We start from the raw sequence: 21,990 nt of genomic DNA on the forward strand, positions 1-21,990 counted from the left end.
CTGAGAAAGATGCTTCAGTACCACACACGAAAACTAATACAAACCCAACTGACAAATTAAAACAATAACCATGAATTCAGTCTGAGACAAGGTCTATTTTCAGGGAACTTTAGGAAATTGAGTTCTGTGCTTGAAAATGTTCTAAAACACCAAGTTAGTTCAATCAATCTGCTCCGGAATCCCACACGGATGGGATCCAAACAAATCCCTGTGTGCCAAATGGGGGTGAAAACTCACATCCTTTAGCTGGTAAAGGAACCCGTACTTTAGGGCATCCTGGTTTCTGAGGTTGAGAACTCAGACTCTCATTGCTTTGGTGTAGACATGCACACACGTGCTTGAGGGTGTAAGACAAGTTTATACAGACTCAGTAGCCTAGAACTGCACAGTCCAAATATGGATGGCCACTAGTGACATGTGGCTAGTACATACTGAGATAGGCTCTAAGGGTAAAATACCTCAACAATCTTTAATGTTGTATATGTGAAATGATACTATTTTGGATATACTGGGTTAAAAGAGGTCACTAAAATAAATTTTACCTGTTTAACTTTTATTACATAACTACCAGAAAACTTTAAATTACTTAAGTAGCTCAGATTATTTATTTCTAGAAATACTGGATAGTGTCAGTCTAGAAATCTCGATTTAGACAAAATATCTCAATTCCTTTGGAAGCAAAATGTCACATTAGATAATGGCAAACTCCAATGAAGAAAATCCTCACCACCACCCTCCTTCAGCATATTTATTATTCACAGTATTCATTTCACTGCCAATTTGTCAGATGACTCTGGATCAGAGGAAATCTCCATTCTCATGCCAGTTTTCATCATACCCCTCCCCCAGAGCTTAAATTCCCTCCACCCAACTCCCAAAGTTCCCGACTCTCATGACCCATGTCCCAAACTTCAGCTGGCACACCCAACATTCTGTTTGAAGCATCTTCTTCCCTCTGCTCCCACTATGTACTCACCCTGGGGGACATCCTTTCTCTCATAACTCATGTATGTGACTTCACATCAATTCAGGTGATTCAGACACAACTCTACTTTTCAGGTCCTACATCTATCAGTGTAAATGTCAGGATAGTCTGCTTTAAGTCAAACTGTAAAAGAATCTATGTACTTTTAAATACAAGGAAGAATTGACTACAGTTCAAATTCACAAGTGCCTGCCAAATTCCTAGAATGGTGGGTGTGTACTGGAAGAAAGGGTCAAGACCACACAAAGTGTGGTCTCTACACAAATTGTTAAAATAAAAATTGGGTAATCTGGGTTTTATCTTTTTTTATTTTCCATGTCCTCTCTTTGAAGAGGGCAATAAATAATGAAATGTCCCAAAGAAGCGCATATGAAAAGGCCCAAAACAACGCATAATTAGGCAAATTCAGTCATGAAGAAAGAAGGAACAGAGGTTAACTTGGGACACATGAATGCAGGTCTGAATCCCTCAAAGTGTGGGCCAAGTTCTGAGGGTGTGTACATATATACATCTGTGAGAAAAGAGTCTGCAGTTTTCATGAGATTTCAAAGGGTCTGTGACCCAATAAGAACTACTGCTATAGGGCTTAAAAAGAAACTAGATAAAATTACAAGGTAAAGAAAGACATCTATTTACAGGATAAATATTTTAAGACACCAATGACCACATGCCAATAGTTATTAACCCCATCACAGTACACATCTGTTAACTTTGTATATTTTCACAGTGTGATCTTCACCACAACTTGCAAAGTGTAACCACTCGGTGCCTTCTGCTTCATTCTGTTCAGTTTTTCCATTACAATTCTTCCAGCATAATTTTTTGATAGCAAGCATATGTCTTTGGCTAAAACAAAGATAGAAAAATCATGAAAGGAATGTATGCTAGGACTACAAAATATTTACCCTATGTATTAATTTCATTTATATGCCCTTGTTATTAATGTCAACATGAATGGAAGTCAAAATCTGAAAAATCAAAATGTAAAGGTCTTACAAAAAGCAGAATCAGACCTATAAATACAGAGAACAAACTAATGGTTTCCAAAGGGGCAGGGGTGGAGGGTTGGACAGAATGGATGAGAAACAGATACACACTTCCATTATGGAATGAATAAGTCACGAGAATAAAAAGCATCATATAAGGAATACAGTCAATGATGCCCTCATAGTGACTGACAGGACAGATGGCAGTTACACTTGGGGTAAACACAGCATAACGTGTAAATATGTCAAATCACTAAGTTGTACACCTGAAACCAATGTAATACTCTATGTCAACTATACTCAAGAAAAAAATTATTATAAAAATTCAAAAGTACAGGTTTTAAAATGTCATCACTAATACTTTAGCAATTTTATTCTAAACCCAAAAATATCTTAACTCTATTTACTTAAAACCCTAAATATCTTACTGACAAAGGACACTACCAAAAAGAGCAAGAAATAGACAATGAATTCCTGTCAAATCTTGTTTGAATAAGTGTATTTCATAAAATGGTTATTAAAATCAGTTTTTCAAATAACATTACTAAAGGTATTTCTTTTTTAAAGAATTCCAACTTGCAACATATTCTAAATATTTTATTCTTTTGACATCCCTGTGATATTGATAGACTCATGTTTTTACTGCTGGATAAGTAAAATAACAAAAGATTTAATAAACTGCCCAATGAAACAATCTTGGTCTCCAACATGACCTCCAACTGCATGACCCTGGGCAAGACACTCTTATTAATGCCCCCTCAACCCCATTGCAGGCCTAGAATGATACCAAACAAACACTGTCAAATCCCTATGAAAATTTAATACCCTATAAATTTAACCTGCAAATTAGACCTCCAAACCAAAGAGGAATAAAGTTAAAAACTTAAGTAGATTTTAAGGCAGTAAACCCTGAAAACAATACCTGTGCACACAAATTATACTTTCAGATGTTGAGAGCCCCACACATCACCAGATGCACTCTCAGAATGAAAGGCAGGAATGAAATATAACCTTGAGGTAATGAAACACATTTTAAAAATGGGCATACCAGAATCTATGTAACCACATGACTGTGAGGCCTTGCAAATGACCATAATGGAGGTTACACACACTTCAACAATGCTACTGTACATAGTGTTTCCTGAAATTTTCTTATAGGCAATGCTTCCATACTATGCAGGCGATGACCTGAACACTATCTTCAGTGACAGTACATCTGTGCATTTGACTCTGGTTACTGAAGGGAGTCAAGACTTATATGGAAATGAACTTTATAAATAGAATCAATGCCACACTTTAAAAAAAAGTGATGAAATGAGTACAATTATAAAAGATATGATAATTGGCTTTCTTGTATCACTAGTAAGCTGGTCCTGAACACAATCTCTAAAGATAAGTTCCAAAAATATTTTAAGTCACACCAACATCACTAGCATCTCATTTGTTATCAATAATATTAAAGAGCTCACATTTCATGAGAGGAATGGTTTGAAGTAGTGACATTACTGAAAGAAATACATGTAGTACAGTTGACCCTTAACACAGATTTGAACTGCATGGGTCTACTTATACACGGATTTTTTTCAATACATACAGTACAGTACCATAAATGTATTTTCTCTTACAATTTCTTAGCAACATTTTTTTTCTCTAGCTTATTTTATTCAAACACAGTGCTAAATACATATAACATACAAAATAGGGGCTAATCCACTGCTTATGTTATTACTAAGGCTTCTAGTCAACAGAAGGCTGTTAGAAATTAAGCTTTGTGGAGTCAAAAGGTATAAACCTCTAACTCCCACTGTTCAAGGACCAATTGCATACTGCTCCCCTTGGGAGCTACTTTGAGGAGTACTTATTTTGTTATTTTAAGTCTTAACATGGTGGGTTTGGGTAATATTCCCCTTAAATCTAGCATGTTAATAGATCATATTTAGAAGACAGGAGTTTGAGGAGCCAACCTTAAAGGCAGTATTTGGTTGTACTTACCTTTATATCTCATTATGAGCATAAACTTTGATTTGAAAGATACTGAAATTTGGTAACTGGGATATTAACAATGCAAATAGTATAATGTGGTTAAGTCAGGGATTATTTCTTATAAATCTAACACATCATAATGACTTAAAAAAAAATCTTGAAATAAAAAATACAAATTCTGTACATGTCCCCTTGCCTTGCTGTCTCAGGGCCTTCCTACCAGTATTCCACATTCAGGACCTGCAGAAGAGAATGAGCACCATGGGTAGGGCAAGCTGAAAGGAAGAAGGCAAGGGAGGGAGCCCAGGAAGAGAGAAAATTTCAAATTCCTAGAATATGGAATATCATACTGAAGTACTTACCTCTTCAGTAAGCAACAGCATGAACTCATTCTTTCTTTTTTAAAAATATTTTATTTATTTGGCAAAGAGAGCATACAAGTAGGCAGACCAGGAGGGAGAGGGAGATACAGGCTTTCCGCTGAGCAGAGAGCTTGATGTGGGGCTTGATCCCAGGACCCTGGGATCATGACCTGAGCCCAAGGCAGACACTTAACTGACTGAGCCACCAAGGCGCCCCCAACATGAACTGTTTCAATTGCTAAAACCACCATCAGAGGTGGGAGAGAAGCCAAAAGGGCAGCAGGAACAAAGATTACATTTTAACCAATACAATTATTACCAGTACTAACATGCTTTGCCAACAAGGAGACAAACTCTCCTGGATGAAATATCTTGTAAAAGACATCTGCTCACAGGTCTCTCTCTCCACCAACCCATCACTTTCATCATGATACTGTCACTTGGAATTTTGACATTCTATTTTGAACAGTTCAGATATATGAAGGTTGAAGAATTCTAAAAAAAAGTCTGACAGAATGAGGTTAGTGACTTTTCAATTATTCAGATATTTTTAAAGAATAATTTGGGTTAAAAATTAGATTAAAAAAGGATCCTGCTACCTAAGTGAGTGATAGTAGGGAGAAGGCTGTAAATGACAGGTGCTCTAAGCCAGCGCAGGAGGCAAAAGCCCAGGCGCAGGGCATGAGGCTCAGGGAGCATCTTGTGCTAGAAAGCAGTCATGTGGCTTTGAAGTGCACTTGACCGTTTGCTCCAACATGGGTTCTAAGCTGAAGTGTTCAAACACAAGATGAGGATACCAAAACACAATCTCTAATATTTCAAAAAATCACCAATACTTTTAATCCAATTTTACTACAAATCTACTATAATCACATTCTAAACATCATTATAAAAATCACTTTCATCTCAAATGCATTGTCTATAAAGATAGTATTATGCAAACAAGCAATCTGTTCAAGTAAACTTTTAAAAAACCTGGTGTGGGGACACCTGGGTGGCTTAGTGGCTTAGCGCCGGCCTTCGGCCCAGGGCATGATCCTGGAATACTGGGATTGAGTCCCATGTCAGGCTCCCTGCATGGAGCCTGCTTCTCCCTCTGCCTATGTCTCTGCTTCTCTCTCTCTCTGTGTCTCTCATGAATAAATAAATAAAATCTTTAAAACAAAACAAAACAACAACCTGGTGCAATAGTAAGAAACATCAATCTCAAGAGACTACCACAGTACCACTTGGTGGTAAGCACCATGAAGAGAGATTTATGTCCCTCTCCATGTAAATATGGCATAAAATTGCCCGTAAAGACAAATACTCTATGATTTCACTTATATATTGAATCTTTAAAAAATGAAAACAAGGGCAGACCCAGTGGCTCAGCGGTTTAGCGCCACCTTCGGCCCAGGGTATGATCCCGGAGACCTGGGATCAAGTCCCACGTCGGGCTCCCTGCGTGGAGCCTGCTTCTCCCTCTGCCTGTGTCTCTGCCCCCCCACCGCCGTCTCTATGAATAAATAAATAAAATCTTAAAAAAAAAAAAGGAAAACAAAAAAAAAAAAAAAAAGGAAAGAAAAAAGAAAACAAAAACTCACAGGAAAAGAGATCAGATTTATGGTTACCAGATACAAAGAGTAGGAGAGAGGGAATCAGAGGAAGGTGGTTAAAACATACAAACTCCCAGTTATAAGACAAGTACTAGAGATGTAATGTACGACATGATGACTACAGCTGACACTGCTGGATGACGGACAGGGAAGTTAAGAGAGTAAATCCTAGAGTTCTCATTAGGGGAGACATTTTTTCCTTTATTCTTTTCTTTTTTCCCTTTTTATTGTATCTCTAAAAGTAAATGGATGTAAGGTGAACATAGTGTAGTAACATTTCACAACGTATGTAAATCCTGCTGTAGACCATAAACTTATAGTCATATGTATTGATTACTTTCCAATAAAACTCGAGAAAAACTGCCACTAAAAACTAGATGCCAAGGACGTCTGGGTGGCTCAGTTGGGTTAAGTGGAGCCTATCTGGTCCCTGCTCAGTGGGGAATCTGCTCCCTCTCCCTCCACTAAGCCTTACCTTACTCTTGCATGTGCGTGCACTCTCTCTCAAATAAATAAATCTTAAAAAAAAAAAAAAAAAAGATCTACAAAAGAGCAACTTATTTTTAAAAATAAAAACTCAATGCTTGATAACAAATACAATTATAATTTGCATATTTATAACAAAATCTAATGTGATGAATGTGAAAATAGTAAGAAAATACCTTTGACTTGTTTCTACACAGTGGGTCCAGTCATTTATTTCTGGAACTTGATCAGTCTTTTTCCAGGTATATAAACAAACCTTTCCACACTCTAATCCTACTGCAACAATGTATCTGTTTTTAAGGGAGAGGAGAAAAGACTGATTAATTACATGAATTTCTGTTATCTCTGTCATCACTCTAAGGGAAGGCAGTTCTTTACCTGTTTCCAACTGTCCATGGCTTACAAAAGGCTTTGTTTAAAAATGCCAGCTGAGGAGAGAGTGCACTGCTTCTACTGTGCCCTCATGGAACTTCTCTCCATCATGGGTGCTCAAAGTTTTCCCTCTGTTCTCTGCTGGCAAAGCCCATAAACCAGTGTTTCCCTGGCTGGCTGCAGGCGCTCCCGTTCTACTGAAGACACTTGTTACCAAGAAAGCACCAAGGTTCTAAATTTGGTGACATAAGAACCTTTGAGCCACACTCCCAATCCCCATTTTCTCCACTCTGAATATCATCGAGTTTGGATGATTTAACAATTCTTATAAGAAACCTAAGCATTATGAAAAAATAGCAACTCAGAAGCTATGAAAAAGCACAAATCAAAGTATGAGAGAGCTACATACTAAGGAATCAAGTCTTAACAAATATGTAAAACAAAGCCCCACTTGGAGACTGACCTTTGGGAAAGGTTAAGCAGGGGGCAGACACTGACTGCTGTCACTGCCCCGCCCACATCCAGGACAGAGGAGCAGGGGCCAATGCTGTGCTCCACAGAGTCATCACTGGAGTCGCACTCACCCCACACAACCACCTAATAGAGACAGATCAAACTCTGTGAAGCTTTCTCTTTGCAAGGTTTCCAGCAATGCATCAAGAGTATCAGTGGCACAGATAATGCAAAATATTCACTCTAACGTTTAGAAAAATGCCTCATCAACATTTGTGGATGATGTTCCAGGATTTCAGGTATTTCAGGCATCAGAGAGAAGCCACAGTGTAGCAGACACAAGTCTGTGAGACCTCAAATACCTAAGTGTGCTGGTCCCAGATGGACTGCCCCTGCCCAGAGACTGGAGATTATCTAGCATGCTCTTTGATACTCAGGAAACCAGTTCTGATCCAGGGAGAGTCTATCGGTCACATCTTCACCAGGAGGCTCATCCTGCACGTCTCTAAGAAGTTACCACACAATGCATGGGGACCTATCAAACCTATCTTCCTCTATACCACCGAGTCGCTCAGGGAAACAAGTCAGCAGTCAAGAGCACCTAACCATGATGCTACCCTGTGTAAAAAATGGTGTTTCCCTGGAAGCTCATGCCTCCAGGGGGTGTGACTGGTCCCTAAGAAACAGAGAGCAGTGAAGCAGATGACACTTGTAAAATCCAGACCAAAGCAAGACTCCAAGCAGAAGCCTCTGACCAACTAAACAGAAGTGCATTTCTGAGAATGTGTGGTGGATGACACTTTGTCCATTTCAGTCCCGACACACCCCTGAGAGCCACAGCTGGAGCATGCACTACAGCGAGACTGCAGAGGGCAGAGAAGCCCCGCTTCCTCAGCAGCCAGCAGCGCACAGCAAGGGAAGGGGCAGGGAAGAAATGAATAGGCAAATGGACACAAGTGAACATCTAAGAGAAACAGGTTTAGAGGATGACATTTCAGTGATTCACTGAGTGACAAGGCAAGAGCTAGCCCTCTGCTAAGGAGATTTGGACCATGACAAACTGATGAAGGCAGGAAGAGGAAAGGAAACGCTCAACTGCCTCACCACCTCTGGTCCGCAGGCACTGCAGAAAAAGGAAAGGGCATTAAAGAGTGTGAGAACAGGAGGGACCAGAGGCCAGGGTGAGGGCAGTAGTCAAGAACATACACCTAACTAACTTTTTTTGATTTTTTCAAAGCTTGGGAAACACACCCACCCACATACACAAACTGCTTCCTCCACTGAATGAAAAGGCAGTAATTATCTAATGTAGAAAAATTAATTCATAAATGTATGAAAAAGAAAAGCAGCGACTGTTTTCCCCCGTAGATCCCCTCCACCCCCTCCTGCTCTCCTAGTTGGTTAGTCTTGAAACCATTTTATTCACCACTTCTCTCCTGCTGGGGTCATCTGAGGAACATCATGTGTCTGAAAGGTTTTCTTCTCAGTATTTGATATTTCAGAGAAATGTATTTATAGAATTTAGCACAAAAAGCCTTTTTATGCATGCATATGAAAAACACAGAAGAGGGCAGCTCCAGTGGCTCAGTGGTTTAGTGCCACCTTCAGCCCAGGGTGTGATCCTGGAGACCTGGGATGGAGTCCCATGTTGGGCTCCCTGCATGGAGCCTGCTTCTCCCTCTCCCTCTGCCTCTGCCTCTGCGTGTGTGTGTGTGTGTGTGTGTGTGTCTCATGAATGAATAAATAAAATCTTAAAAAAAACAATAACAACACAGAAGAGAATATACAGATTTTTAAAAAATAAGATCAGAAAGTCAGGATTATATGTTTTCTATCCAAATACACCTGTAGTATTATTTTACATTTGAAAACTACTAAGTTTAAAAAAATTACCTTTTTGTCCCGACTTCCAGTGAAGAAATACTTGCTATCAGGACTCCAATCACAAGACCAAATAATTCTACTGTGCACAGCAGTTACTTTGTTGGTAAAGGCAAAGAGGCTAAAAACTGGGTCTGAAAGAAACACCATACACATGACTCACAAAGCAGAGTTGTCTTTATCTGTAGAAACCTATGGTTATGTGCCATATCCATCAAGCCCTTTAGCTATCAATTTATTCATGTGGACTTTTGCAACACACTAGGCAGCTGGCCCTCACCAGAAGGCTATAGGCACACAGTTACTCTCCCAGGAGGGAAAGCTCTCTAGTGACATCTTCCAGGTGCTTAACTAAAATTTAACTTATGCCCATGAGAGAAGCCTGAGCAATTTAACTTTACTCAGGAAGTGGCCAGATTTACACATATGGATAAAAGAGTAATGCACTCTTCAATAATGGAAACAAAAACAAAAACAAAAACAAATGAATGAAAACTTTAAAAAAATCTTTGCCCTGGAGCGCCTGCGTGGCTCAGTAGGTGAAGCATCTGCCTTTGGCTCAGGTCACAGAGCCCCACATCTGGCTCCCTGCTCAGTTGGTAGTCTGCTCCTCCCTTTACCTCTGCCTACTAACTTCTCCTGCTTGTTTTCTCCTTGGTAATCTGTCAAGTGAATAAATAAAATCTTAAAAAACAGGGATGCCTGGGTGGCTCAATGGTTGAGCGTCTGCCTTTAGCCCAGGGCCTGATCCTGGAGACCCGGAATCGAGTCCCACATCGGGCTCCCTGCATGGAGCCTGCTTCTCCCTCTGCCTTTGTCTCTGCCTCTCTTCTGTGTCTCTCATGAATAAATAAAAAAAAAATCTTAAAAAAAAAACAAAAAACAACCTTTTCCCTTTTAAGATTTAAATGTAAGATAACTACTAGCCCTCAGGGGGACTAAACCTAAAACATATAATTACTTATGAAGAGGGAAGAGGAATATATCTATTAACCATAATCCATAAAGATACAATACATTAATGGATATATCATTAGTTTCACATCAACTTTTTATAAAGTAAAAGCTGCGTGTTAGGAAATCACTAGTTGCAAAAGAAATCAATCTGTTCTAATATGTACTGTTTAATATGTGTCAGTCTAAAATACAAGAAACTAAGAGACTAGGAATACCACAAGATCAAACTGCATGCAAGTTATATCAATGGAAAAATTAAAACAATTACACAACATGAAGATATATTAAACACTCTTTAGACTTTACCCAAAGAAACCAGGGTAAGAGAAATAGGCTATGCTCCAACAACACAAAGGTTTGTTGTTGGTTTTTTTTTTCCCTTTGTTTTTAATTAATGCCAGAATATGCCACTCATTCAGTTTTATGCTGGCATTCTGAAACAATCCACAAAATCCATATTTTTTAGATTTCTGTTTCTTTTAACGGAGATGTCTGAATACTTGCCATCTTGACTATATAATCACAAGAAGTCAACTCAAAGATCACTGTGTTTAAATCTTATAAGGAAGGTCAAGTCTTCCTCAGAATACAACTATGAAAGATTTCATGAAAGTGAGACTGTGGCCTTCACCCTGGTATTACTTCTACTCCTCTTCAACTAGTAGCTCCTCACTAGATAAAATAGTAGTAGATAAAATGGACATATGTGTTTCACTAGTAATTTTCCAACTGGAAGCTGTTTTACCTAACTCAGGTGAGATTGTGTCCTGCCTTTTCCACAATGACCAGGTTCGATCTCTGGAAACAGCTAGTAAGAACTTGTCGTTAGGTGAGAAGGCCATCTGTGTGACAGTCAAACTGTGAAAAACTAAATTCTGCACCTGTTTCCAAGATGTAGTGTTCCAAAGAATGATGGCTGCATGCTCTTTCTTAGCTGCCTGGAGGACAGAGATGAAACAAGCAATTTAAGTAGAAATAAACTGGAAAAAAACCCACATTAAAAATAAATAATATATTGTTTCTATGGGTATGTTTTATTTATATGTATAAATGAGGAAAAAATTCAGAGCAGGTACATACTACAAGCAGGTGTAATCTCCTGGAAGAAGAAGACTGGGATTAGCATAGGTAACTCATCAGAAACTGACACAGTCATCACAATATTTCAATGTTTTATAAGAAGAATACCTTTGTGTATTAATTTGTAATTAAGAGTTTAGAAACTTTCACTTCTGGTCAATATGATGGAGGACTGGGGACTGGACTGACTCTTGTGTGAAATAACTAAAAACAAAAAACAAAAAACAAAACAGACATAGTGCCTGGAAATAACAGCACTCCAAAATACGAGGTAGCTGGCAACAAAGAACACTCATCTCTGGGACAAAATGAATTTGACTGGGAGAAAAAAAAACGAACCTCACTGAACTCTGTGACAACTTCAAACAGCTAAAGAAGTGTAACTAGAGTCTCCACAAAGGAAGAAAAGAAAAAATGCTTAAAAAGATAATTGCCGAAAAATTTCCAAATGTGATAAAAACAATAAACCTACAGATCCAAGAAGTTCAATAAAACCCAAAACATGAAGAAAATTATATAGAAAATAATCACATTGTTTACAACCAGCAATAAAAAATAAAATTGCAGTTGGAGGGGAAAAGCCCACCACCAAGAAACAAAAAAATTACAGCAAATTCCTATCAGAAACAATGCAAAAAAAAAAAGGAGCTCCATTGTTAAAGTACTGAGAGGAAAACCAACAGTATCTTACCCACTATAAAAATCATTATTGAAAAATGAGGGAGAGACAGAGTCTGTCAGACAGGCAGCTCAAAAAATTCAGGACCAGCAGAAATACATTACCAGGAATGTTAAAGAATATCCTTTAGGCAGAAAGAAACTGGTATCTGCTGGAAAATTTTTTATTTATATCTCTTCAAAAGATAACTGACTGATCACGGGGATCCCTGGGTGGCTCAGAGGTTCGGCGCCTGACTCTGGCCCAGGGTTTGATTTTGGAGTCCCAGGATCGAGTCCCGAATCGGGCTCCTGGCATGGAGCCCACTTCTCCCTCTGCCTGTGTTTCTCTCTCTCTCTTCCTCTCTATGTCTATCATGGATAAATAAATAAAATCTTGAGGAATTTCTCTGAAGAAGTAAAGTGTCCAACAAAACCACAGTAGGGGGAAACAGAAGTATACTTCTGTGAAGTTCCTAAATCATTCATGAAACAGTGCAACATTACTTGAAGGCAGACTGTGGCAAATTACAGATGTACACTATGAAATGAAAGACAACCAATAAAATTACACAGTAGTTATATCTACTAACCAAACAAAAGAAATAAAACACTCATAAGAAGTAATCAATTAACCCAAAGTAAGTAAAATGAAAAAAAAGAAAGGATGGAACAAATAGAAAACAAAATAGCAAGATGACAGATTTAAATCTAAGCATATTATTTATTACATTAAGGGACACCTGGGTGGCTCAGTCAGTTGAGCATCTCCCTTCTGCTCAAGTCATTATCTCAGGGTCCTGGGATCAAGCCCCACATCAGGCTCTCTGCTTAGCAGGGAGTCTACCTCTCCCTCTCACTCTGCACTCTCTCTTTCTCAAATAAATAAATAAAATCTGTATTTAAAAAAAAAATCTCTAATTAAAAATTATATCTCATGTTTTTTTTTAAAGTAAATGGCCTCACAATTGCCACTATTAAAATGGAAGATTATCAAGATGAATAAAAAAGTAAGATCCAACTGTATGCTGTCTTTAAGAAACCCACTTGAAAAAAAAAAAAAGGAAACAAATAGCTGAAGAGTACAAGGGTGGAAAAAAGATACATAATTCAAGCACTTCTCAAAAGAAAGCTGGAGTGGGTATATTAACATTGGACAACATAGATTTGAGAGCACAACATATGGCCAGAAATAAAGAGGATCATTCCATAATGATAAACTAGTCAATTAATCAAGAGAACGTAACAAATCATAAATGTTTTAATAGCAGAGCTCCAAAATATAAAAACTGATTGAAAAACAAGTATTAAAAGATAAGCCCACAACCATATAGATCTCAAAAAGCTACTCTCAATAAAACTCAAAAGTATCGAGACATAACACTATCAACCAATCTGACATAATTCACATTTTCAGAACACTCCACCTAACAGAAAGAGAATTCACATCCTTTATTTTTTTTTTAAAGATATTATTTATTTATTCATGAGAGACACAGGCAGAGGGAGAAGCAGGCTCCATGCAGGGAGTCCAATGTGGGACTCGATCCCAGGACTCCAGGATCATGCCCTGGGCAGAAGACAGGCACTAAACCGCTGCCACCCAGGGATCCCGAATCCACATCCTTTTTAACTGAACATGGAAATTTACCATGTTCCAAGATTACCAAGATTAAATTTCAAAGGATTCAAATCATACTATGTTTTCTGACCATAAAGAAATTAAATTAGAAATCAGTAACAGAAAGATATTTGGAAAACACTCAGTATAAGGAAACTAAATAATAAATCTCAAAATAACCTATAGGTAAAAAGACAAAATCAAGAGAAATTTAAAAATATTTTTAGTGAAAATGAACAGAACTATCAAAACTTACAGGATGCCTCAAAAATAATACTTAGAGGGACACGTGGGTGGCTCAGTGGTTGAGTATCTGCCTTTGGCTCAGGGCGTGATCTCAGGTCCTTGGATCAAGTCCCACATCAGGCTCCTTGCAGGGACCCTGCTTCTCCTTCTGCCTATGTCTCTGCCTCTCTGTTTCTCATGAATAAATAAATAAAATCTTTAAAAAAAAGCTTTTTAAAAAACAAATTAATAATAATACTTAGAAAATTATAGCACTCAACATCTGTATTAGAAAGATCTGAAATCGGGATCCCTGGGTGGCGCAGCGGTTTGGCGCCTGCCTTTGGCCCAGGGCGCGATCCTGGAGACCCAGGATCAAATCCCACGTCGAGCTCCCGGTGCATGGAGCCTGCTTCTCCCTCTGCCTATGTCTCTGCCTCTCTCTCTCTCTCTCTCTGACTATCATAAATAAAAAAATAAAAAATTATAGAAAGATCTGAAATCAATGGCTTCAGCTTTAGCCTTATTAAACTAGAAACAGTAGAGGAAATGAAATCTAAGAAAAAAAACCAGCAAAAAATCAATGAAACAGAAACAAGAACAGCAGCAGAGGAAAATCCACAAAACCAAAAAGCTGGTTATTTGAAAATACCAAAAAAATAATTATTTTCCCGATTAATTCTCAGAAAGCTCTCCACCCCAAAAAAAGGTATGAGAGAGAAGACACAAATTGCTGATAACAGTTGTAAGAAAGATGACATCTGGGGCACCTGGGTGACTCAGTTGATTAAGTACCTGCCTTCAGTTCAAGTTATGATCACAGGGTTCCTGGGATCGAGCCCCATGTCCAGCTCCCTGCTCAGCAGAGAGTCTGCTTCCCCCCTCTCCCTCTGCGCCTTGGCTTGTGTTCTCTCCATCTTACTACCTTCTCAAGTAAAAAAATAAAATCTTTAAAACAAAACAAAAAAAAAAACAAAGGTAACATCACCAGATATTCTTTCAATATTAAAAGGGACAAATTTTCTGAAAAATACAAACTACCAAAGTGCACTCAAGAAAAGCTACACAGTCCTATATCTATTAAAGATATTATATTTCTAGTTAAAAACTTTGCCACAAAGAAAACTCCAGGATTGGTTGGCTTACTGGGGATTTTTCTCAAAAATTTAAAAAGATAGTAATACAAATTCTACACAAACTCTTCCAGAAAATTGCAGAGGAAGAAATATTTCTAAGAGGTTAATATTACTCTGAAACCAAAACCATATAAAGAAAACTATATTTCAAAAAAATAAAAATAAAAAAAGAAAACTATATTTCAATATCCATCATATATTATATACAAAAGTTTAACAAAATTTTAGAAAAATTAGTCCAACAGTATATAAAATGATAATGTACTATAAACAGGTGGGGTTTGGTTCCAGGAATGTGACGTTGGTTTATTATTTTAAAAATCCGTGTAATTCACCATATTAATAAACTGAAAAGGGGAAACCATATGATCATATCAACAGATGAAGAAAAAATACTTAACAAAATCTATCTTCCATTCCTGATAAAAACTCTCTGCAGAGGCACCTGGGTGGCTCAGTCAGTTGAGGATCTGCCTCTGGCTCATGAGGGTCATAATCCTGGGGTCCTGGGATCGAGTCCCATGTCAGGCTCCCTGCTCAGTGAGCAACCTGCTTCTCCCTCTCCCCTGCCCCTGCTCACGTTCTCTCTCTTGCTCACTCTCTCTCTCAAATAAATACAAATCTTAAAAAAAAACAAACAAACAAAAACAAAACAAAACAAAACCTCTCTGCAAACTAGAAATTGGAGGCAACCTGAGAGAGAAGAATCACAAAAAAGTCTATAGCAAACATCACCTGTAATGGACAAAGAAGGAATCCTGAGGTGAGGAATTAGGCCAAGGATTTCTGCTATTACTATACCATTTCTATCCAACATTAAGACATGCATATGAGGAAGGAAATTTCTTTACTCATAGGCAACATAAGAATCTATGTGGAAATGCTATAGCATGTATAATAAAGGTACAAATTTAGAAAGCTCCCAGGATGTAAGATCAATATACAAAAAGCAAGGAAAAGATACAAAATATTTGAAATAAGGGTAAATCTGACAGAATTGCCTAAGACCTGACACTGAAAACTACAAAACAAACATTCCTAATAGTAAGATGTTAACAATGGGAAAATTGGGTGAGATAAAACTATATATTATCTCCGCAACATTTTGTTAAATCTACCATCATTCTAAAATAAAATGTTTACTGGGACGCCTGGGTGGCTCAGTGGTTGAGCGTCTGCCTTCGGCTCAGGGTGTGATCCTGGAGTTCTGGGATCAAGTCCTGCATCAGGCTCCCCGCAGGGAGCTTGCTTCTCCTTCTCCCTATGTCTCTGCCTCCTTGTGTCTCTGATGAATAATAAAATATTTAAATAAAATGTTTACTTTAAAAAATCATCCTGAGAAATTAAAGACCTAAATAAATGAGACAGTGCATTTGCATGTCAAAAAACCCAATATTGTTATAATCTCCTCCAAATAACTTTGAAAAGTAAGAAGAGAATTGGTTCCTGATTTCAAGACCTATTACAAAAAGCTACAGCTATTAAAAGAATGTGGTACTGCATCAACATAAGAAAAAAAGATGAACAGAAGAAAATAAAAGTGTAGAAAAAGACTCATACATATATAGACAGGTGATTTCTAGCAAAGGTGCAAAAGGCAGTAAATAAAAGAGTAGTCTTTTCAACAAATAATGATGGTACAATTGGATACTGACATGCAAAAAAAACCAACTTTAACCTAAATTCCAGGCCAAATGCAAAGAATGCAAGAATTAAAGATGTAAACATAAAACTTAAAATCTACAAAACTCCTAGAACAAAATGTAGCAGATCTTTGTGACCTTCAGTTAGGCAAAGATTCCTTAGACATTACACAAAAAGCACACAACCCAATACAGAAAAAAAACTGGTAAATCAGACTTCACCAAAACATATAACTTCTGCTCTTTGAAAAACACAGTTAGGGAAATGAGGACAAGTCATTGGGAATAATTATCTAAATAGCATTTATCTGATAGTTGTATCCAGTGTATATAAAGAACTTTCCCAAATTCAGTAGTGGAAAAACAATTGCTATAAAGAAATGGGCAGAAGATTTGAAGATACTTCATCAAAGAAGAGATACAGATGGAAAATTAGCACATAAAAAGATGCTCAACAACACTGGTCTTGTGGAAAATGCAAATTACAATCACGAGATGTTACCCACCAAACTGAATAGTTAAAAAGATTGACCGTGGAGTACAAAATATTGATAAGGGTGTGAAGCTACTCAAAGTCCCTCTGCTGGCGGGAACTGCAAAATGGTACAACCACTTTGGAAAATAGATTGGCAGTTTCTTTTTTTAAGATTTTATTTATTTATTCCTGAGCTGGAAGGAAGGAAGGAAGGAAGGAAGGAAGGAAGGAAGGAAGGAAGGAAGGAAGGAAGGAAGGAAATACGGCATGATTCCACTTATATAAATTTTAGAAGATACAAACTACTCTATCATGACAGGAAACAGATTAGTGGTTTCCTAGGGATGAGGCAGCAGAGGGTAAGAAGGAGCAGGGAAGAGGACTTACCAAGGGACAAAGGAAATAATCTAGGGTTGATGGCTATGTCTATTATCTTACTTGTGGTCGTGATTTCACAGGTATAAACAAACATGTTAAAACTTATCAAACTGTTCACTTTCAACACGCAACTTATAGTATGCTACTAACACCCAAATAAAATTGCTAAAAATGTTAGTTTCAAAGAAAGATACATCTAATCATCTGCTTTACCAAAGAAAACCAAATATGTGGCTGGCATCTTCAAGAAACCCAGCTACCTTCAGGTAAATCTGCAGATTTAAACTTTCCAAGCCACACTAACATCCACATCGCTTTTCTATTGTTTATTTAAATATAAAATACACAGAACAAGTATACAAATAACAAAAAGAAAGCTGCACATTTTTGCTATAAAAGCAAGACCATTTGAAAAGGAAAAATAATCAATTATATGACCAACAGTGCCCAAAAGCTAAAAACAAATAAGCTGCTCAATAGAAGCATGGCTTTTCCTGATACCACACTCCATTCTTTCCACAGGCCCCTGCCACCAAGGAAGTATTCTCAGTACCATCCTCACAGAGGGACAAGCAAAGGACATAAGGCAGGAGGGGTATATTGATACTTATGACGCCTCACAATATAGGCCAACAGCAAGAAGCTGCAGAAAGAGCAGGGACAGAGGAGCCTAGCCACATAGGCAGCTCGCATTATCACGTTTAAAACAAGTAAATGAATTTTAGAAAATGTAGAGAAATATGTAGATCTCAGACCTTTCAGACAATCCTCCATATACACTGGCTCCTTCCACAGAGTATGAATATATGGATAAATACTGAATTTTAAGTTTGGGATCATTCTCCCAGGCAAAAGCTTGAAGAGCACTATTCCACAGTGCCATGTGCTAGTGAGCAGGCACCACCCTGCCTCACCCTGGCGTAGGCTGAGGGACTCCATTCACTTCAGTCGATACCACATCTGTTCCTGGAGAAACTCAAATGGAGCAGAGGGCTCCTTCTCCTTTCCCTGTGTCTTCAGGGCTCCCAATTATTTCAATTTATTTATTATCTTTTTAGGTCACTTAGAAACATCTGATTAAATACATCAGGCAAGGGACTCCTGGGTGGTTCAGCGGTTAGCGCCTGCCTTCAGCCCAGGGCACAAGCCTGGAGTCCTCGGATCGAGTCCCGCATCGGGCTCCCTGCAGAGCCTGCTTCTCCCTCTGCCTGGTCTCTGCCTCTGTGTCTCTCATGAATAAATAAATAAAATCTTAAAAAAAAATAAATAAATCGGGCATACATCAACTTAAACCAAGTATTTAAAAACAAAAGTGTGTGGCTCAAACAGATTTAAAATCCAACTGCAGGCTTTATTTTATTTCTCTTTATGTAAGCTCTACACACTCAACATGGGGCTTGAACTCACCATCCCGATATTAGGAGTCACATGGTCTACTAACTGAGGTAGCCAGGTGCCCCTCAATTGCAAGATTTTGAAGGGAAAGAAGGGAAATGAGATTGAGAAAGTAAGTTCAGAAAAAAGTAGGTCCCAGTGGCCTTTCACGGAGCATTCTGCCTCTATTACCACAACTTTTAAGAGCCTGAGGACTCAAATAACATGTCACCAAGTAGAATAAAAAAAATTCCCTACCTTACATGCTGAGGCAAGCAGAGTCTTTGAATTGCTACAAGCAACACAAAATATTTCATAACCATGTCCATATCTAAAATTTAAAAAAAAATGCATAATCCCTTTATTAGTATATATACTTATTTTCATGCTGCAAAGTTTTAACATGTGAAAAGAACATCAATCTCCGTAACATACAATTCTTTTAGGGACATTACATTTCTGTCTAGGCAAGCATTTAGGGTAAAAAACAGAGAGACTGGGAAACAGGCCAGCTTCCTAAAAGTGCTACAACTTATTCAAACAATTAGATTAAAATACATTTCACACCTCCACCCCCACCAGCCAATACAACAAATAAATCCAGGAAAGGTTTTGATGGAAAAACACCCAAGGGAAAAAAACAAAAAACAGAATAATAAATCTTAGAAGTCCTTTTGAAAAAGGGAAAGAAATGGGGCACCTGGGTGGCTCAGTTGATTAAGCATCTGCCTTTAGCTCAGGTCACAATCTCAGGGTCCTGGGATCAAGCCCCACAGTGGGCTCTTTGATCAGGAGGGAGTTGGTTTCTCCCTTTCACTCTCCCTCTGTGCTATCCCTCTCTCTCAAATAAATAAGTAAAATCATTAAAAAAAAAAAAAAAAAAGTAAAAGAGATATAATGCTATGTCTCTACTTTAAAAACAAAGACCAATAAAAATCTAGTAAATACACAGTAATATAAAAATCTATGTGAAGTTTGATTCTTGTCCCTTATCCACTAAAGATTTTTAGATGGGGGGACAATATAAGTAACAAGAAAGCAAAGGAGAAAATCAAGTTGTGGGGAGAAAAAAAAAATTACAAGTTATGACAGAATCAGACCAAATAGATTTGCACAGTTTAACTTACAGTTTTTGAACTTCAGGCCATAAAGTATTCTGCAGAAGATGATCCTCAGTGGGAGGTTCTATAATAAACGTATAGCACTGGAATTATTTTTTTTCTGATTTCATGCAAATGAGTGAATTCTACAGCACTTACTTAGGTCAACAGTGACAGGTATCATACTATGTGTACTAATGACTCTTATTAAACCACCTTTTTACCATTTCTTACCAGTAAGTATGGAAGGTTGAAAGGCCACTGGTTGATACTCGAAACTGGTACTAGTTAATAGTTCCTCTTCATCAGAAGGCTGAGAGGCTATATCTCCTAGTGTAAATGAAACACATCAACATCATGAATATAGCCCCTATATGTATATGTCTTGTACATGTCCCAATATCACAACCATCAGAAAGCAGTGGCACTTCAAAGTACTAATTGTACTTCAAAGATGCATCACTGTGATTCCAAAGCCAAGGGTATTTCCATTACTTCAATATCTTCCAAATTCCAAATGTGTTCCTTGAAGCACCAGTCAATTCCACGGATTCTTTTTTCTTTCTTTTTTGTTTTTTAAGATTCTATTTATCCATTCATAGAGAAACAGAGAGAGAGGCAGAGACACAGGCAGAGGGAGAAGCAGGCTCCATGCAGGGAGCCCAACATGGGACTCGATCCTGGGTCTCCAGGAGGCGCTAAACCGCTGCTGCGCCACCAGGGCTGCCCAGAATCCTTTTTTCTTTGACCTAACATTTCCCAAACTTTTAAAAAAATCAGATTCTTCAGGCCACCCATATTAACATGTGGTATTCAAAAAAAAACGTGGTAGTGGTAGTGCTCTATGAAACACACTTTGTGAAAGCTGTACCTATTTCAGGGTCTATATATGGCCAAAGTATTTATTATGAAATGTCTGATGGAGAAAGCAGACAAATGTGTTGTGATTTAAAAAAAAAAAATCAGGGCACCTAAGGGGTGCAGTCGGTGAAGTGTCTGCCTTTGGCTCAGGTCATGATCTCAGGGTCCTGGGATCAAGCCTCCTATTGGGCTCTCTGCTCAGTAGGGAGTCGGCTTTTCCCTCTTCCTCTATATCTCTCTTGCTTTCACTCTCTCAAATAAATAAAATCTAAGAAAAAAAAAATCAGGGGTGCCTGGGTGGCACAAGCAGTTAAGTGGCCACCTCTTGTATTGGCAGCTTGGGTTGTAATTTCAGGGTCATGGCATCAAGCCCCACGTCAGGATCCATGCTCAGTTTGGAATCTGCTTAAGACCTCTCTCTCCCTCTGCCTCCAGCTCACTCTCTCTAAAATAAATAAATAAACCTTTAAAAAATTTTTTTAAATCAGTAATGAACATGAAGTACATATTATCCAAGTGTTTAACTAGATTATTTATTTATTCATTCATTCATTCATTCATTTATTTTTATAACTAGATTTTAAACACCACTATGGATTCAAAACTTTTGGACACTAAAAGCCTTACCTTGAAAGACAGCTTTATTTGATAACCCCAAGGCAGGGACTGTAGCTCCTTCTGGAAGATCACTGTCCTGCTGGAATAAAAAGTATGATACATGTTTTAAATACTAGAAGTTACTACTACACCTCAGGCACACAAAAATGTCATGCTCATAAATGCAGAGGAGCAATTTAAAGATCACATTGAGTGGATATCTGCCCACACTTCCATTTTCTAAACCAACAGATGCAATGCTAAGCAATTACTCTCTGAAGACAGGCTGCAGTTAACCCCCAACGTTCTACACCCAATCCATAAAGTCCAGCATCCTTTCTTCCATGAGCTCATCAAACTCTAACAGTTCAGTGAGTTTCAGAGTCTGAGAAGGCATGCACTGGTCTGGTTTCTAGCAAAGAATAGGCTGAAAATGGCATGCATGGGGCTCTACTTCCAAGAGTCTCCCAAAAATATCCTAATGATACTCCTGCAAACATGACCATTTCCTAAAAAAGCACGGAGTATTTTCATGAAACATATTTAAATAACTCGGTATCTTTAAAAAAAATTTTAGAGTACTGTCTGAAGTGCCAATAATCTATTTATACTATGCAATTTACATCAAATTAAAAGAAACTATATGCTAACTATAAAAATTGGCACATGTCCAGATGATAAGAGCATTTCTTACAATTCAGACTTTAATATACAAAGGCTGGAACTCAACACAAACATGAGCAATGGGAACTTAAGCCTTCATCAGGAACAACAGTCCAG

General features: G+C 38.0%; 1 protein-coding gene across 6 annotated transcripts in view; it reads right to left on the reverse strand.

Annotated features, from left to right (window-relative positions):
- Positions 1-582: 582 nt before the first annotated feature.
- ELP2 (elongator acetyltransferase complex subunit 2) overlaps positions 583-21,990 on the reverse strand; it is a 48,653-nt gene continuing 27,245 nt past the window's right edge. For 2 of the 6 annotated variants that reach the window (XM_038543490.1, XM_038543488.1), the window contains 9 exons: positions 21,241-21,307; positions 19,987-20,082; positions 19,780-19,837; positions 18,911-18,983; positions 10,809-11,001; positions 9,119-9,240; positions 7,236-7,369; positions 6,577-6,690; positions 583-1,831 (listed from right to left, as the gene is read on the reverse strand). In XM_038543490.1, coding sequence (XP_038399418.1) covers positions 1,675-1,831; positions 6,577-6,690; positions 7,236-7,369; positions 9,119-9,240; positions 10,809-11,001; positions 18,911-18,983; positions 19,780-19,837; positions 19,987-20,082; positions 21,241-21,307 — 1,014 coding nt within the window. In that variant the 3' untranslated portion in view covers positions 583-1,674. Of the gene's footprint in view, positions 1,832-6,576; positions 6,691-7,235; positions 7,370-9,118; positions 9,241-10,808; positions 11,002-18,910; positions 18,984-19,779; positions 19,838-19,986; positions 20,083-21,240; positions 21,311-21,990 lie in introns of all 6 variants that reach the window. The other 4 variants (XM_038543489.1, XM_038543487.1, XR_005362507.1 and 1 more) reach the window with 3 other exon arrangements.

Source organism: Canis lupus, chromosome 7 (genome assembly GCF_011100685.1).
Source record: "Canis lupus familiaris isolate Mischka breed German Shepherd chromosome 7, alternate assembly UU_Cfam_GSD_1.0, whole genome shotgun sequence".
In the NCBI taxonomy this organism is placed as follows: domain Eukaryota; kingdom Metazoa; phylum Chordata; class Mammalia; order Carnivora; family Canidae; genus Canis; species Canis lupus.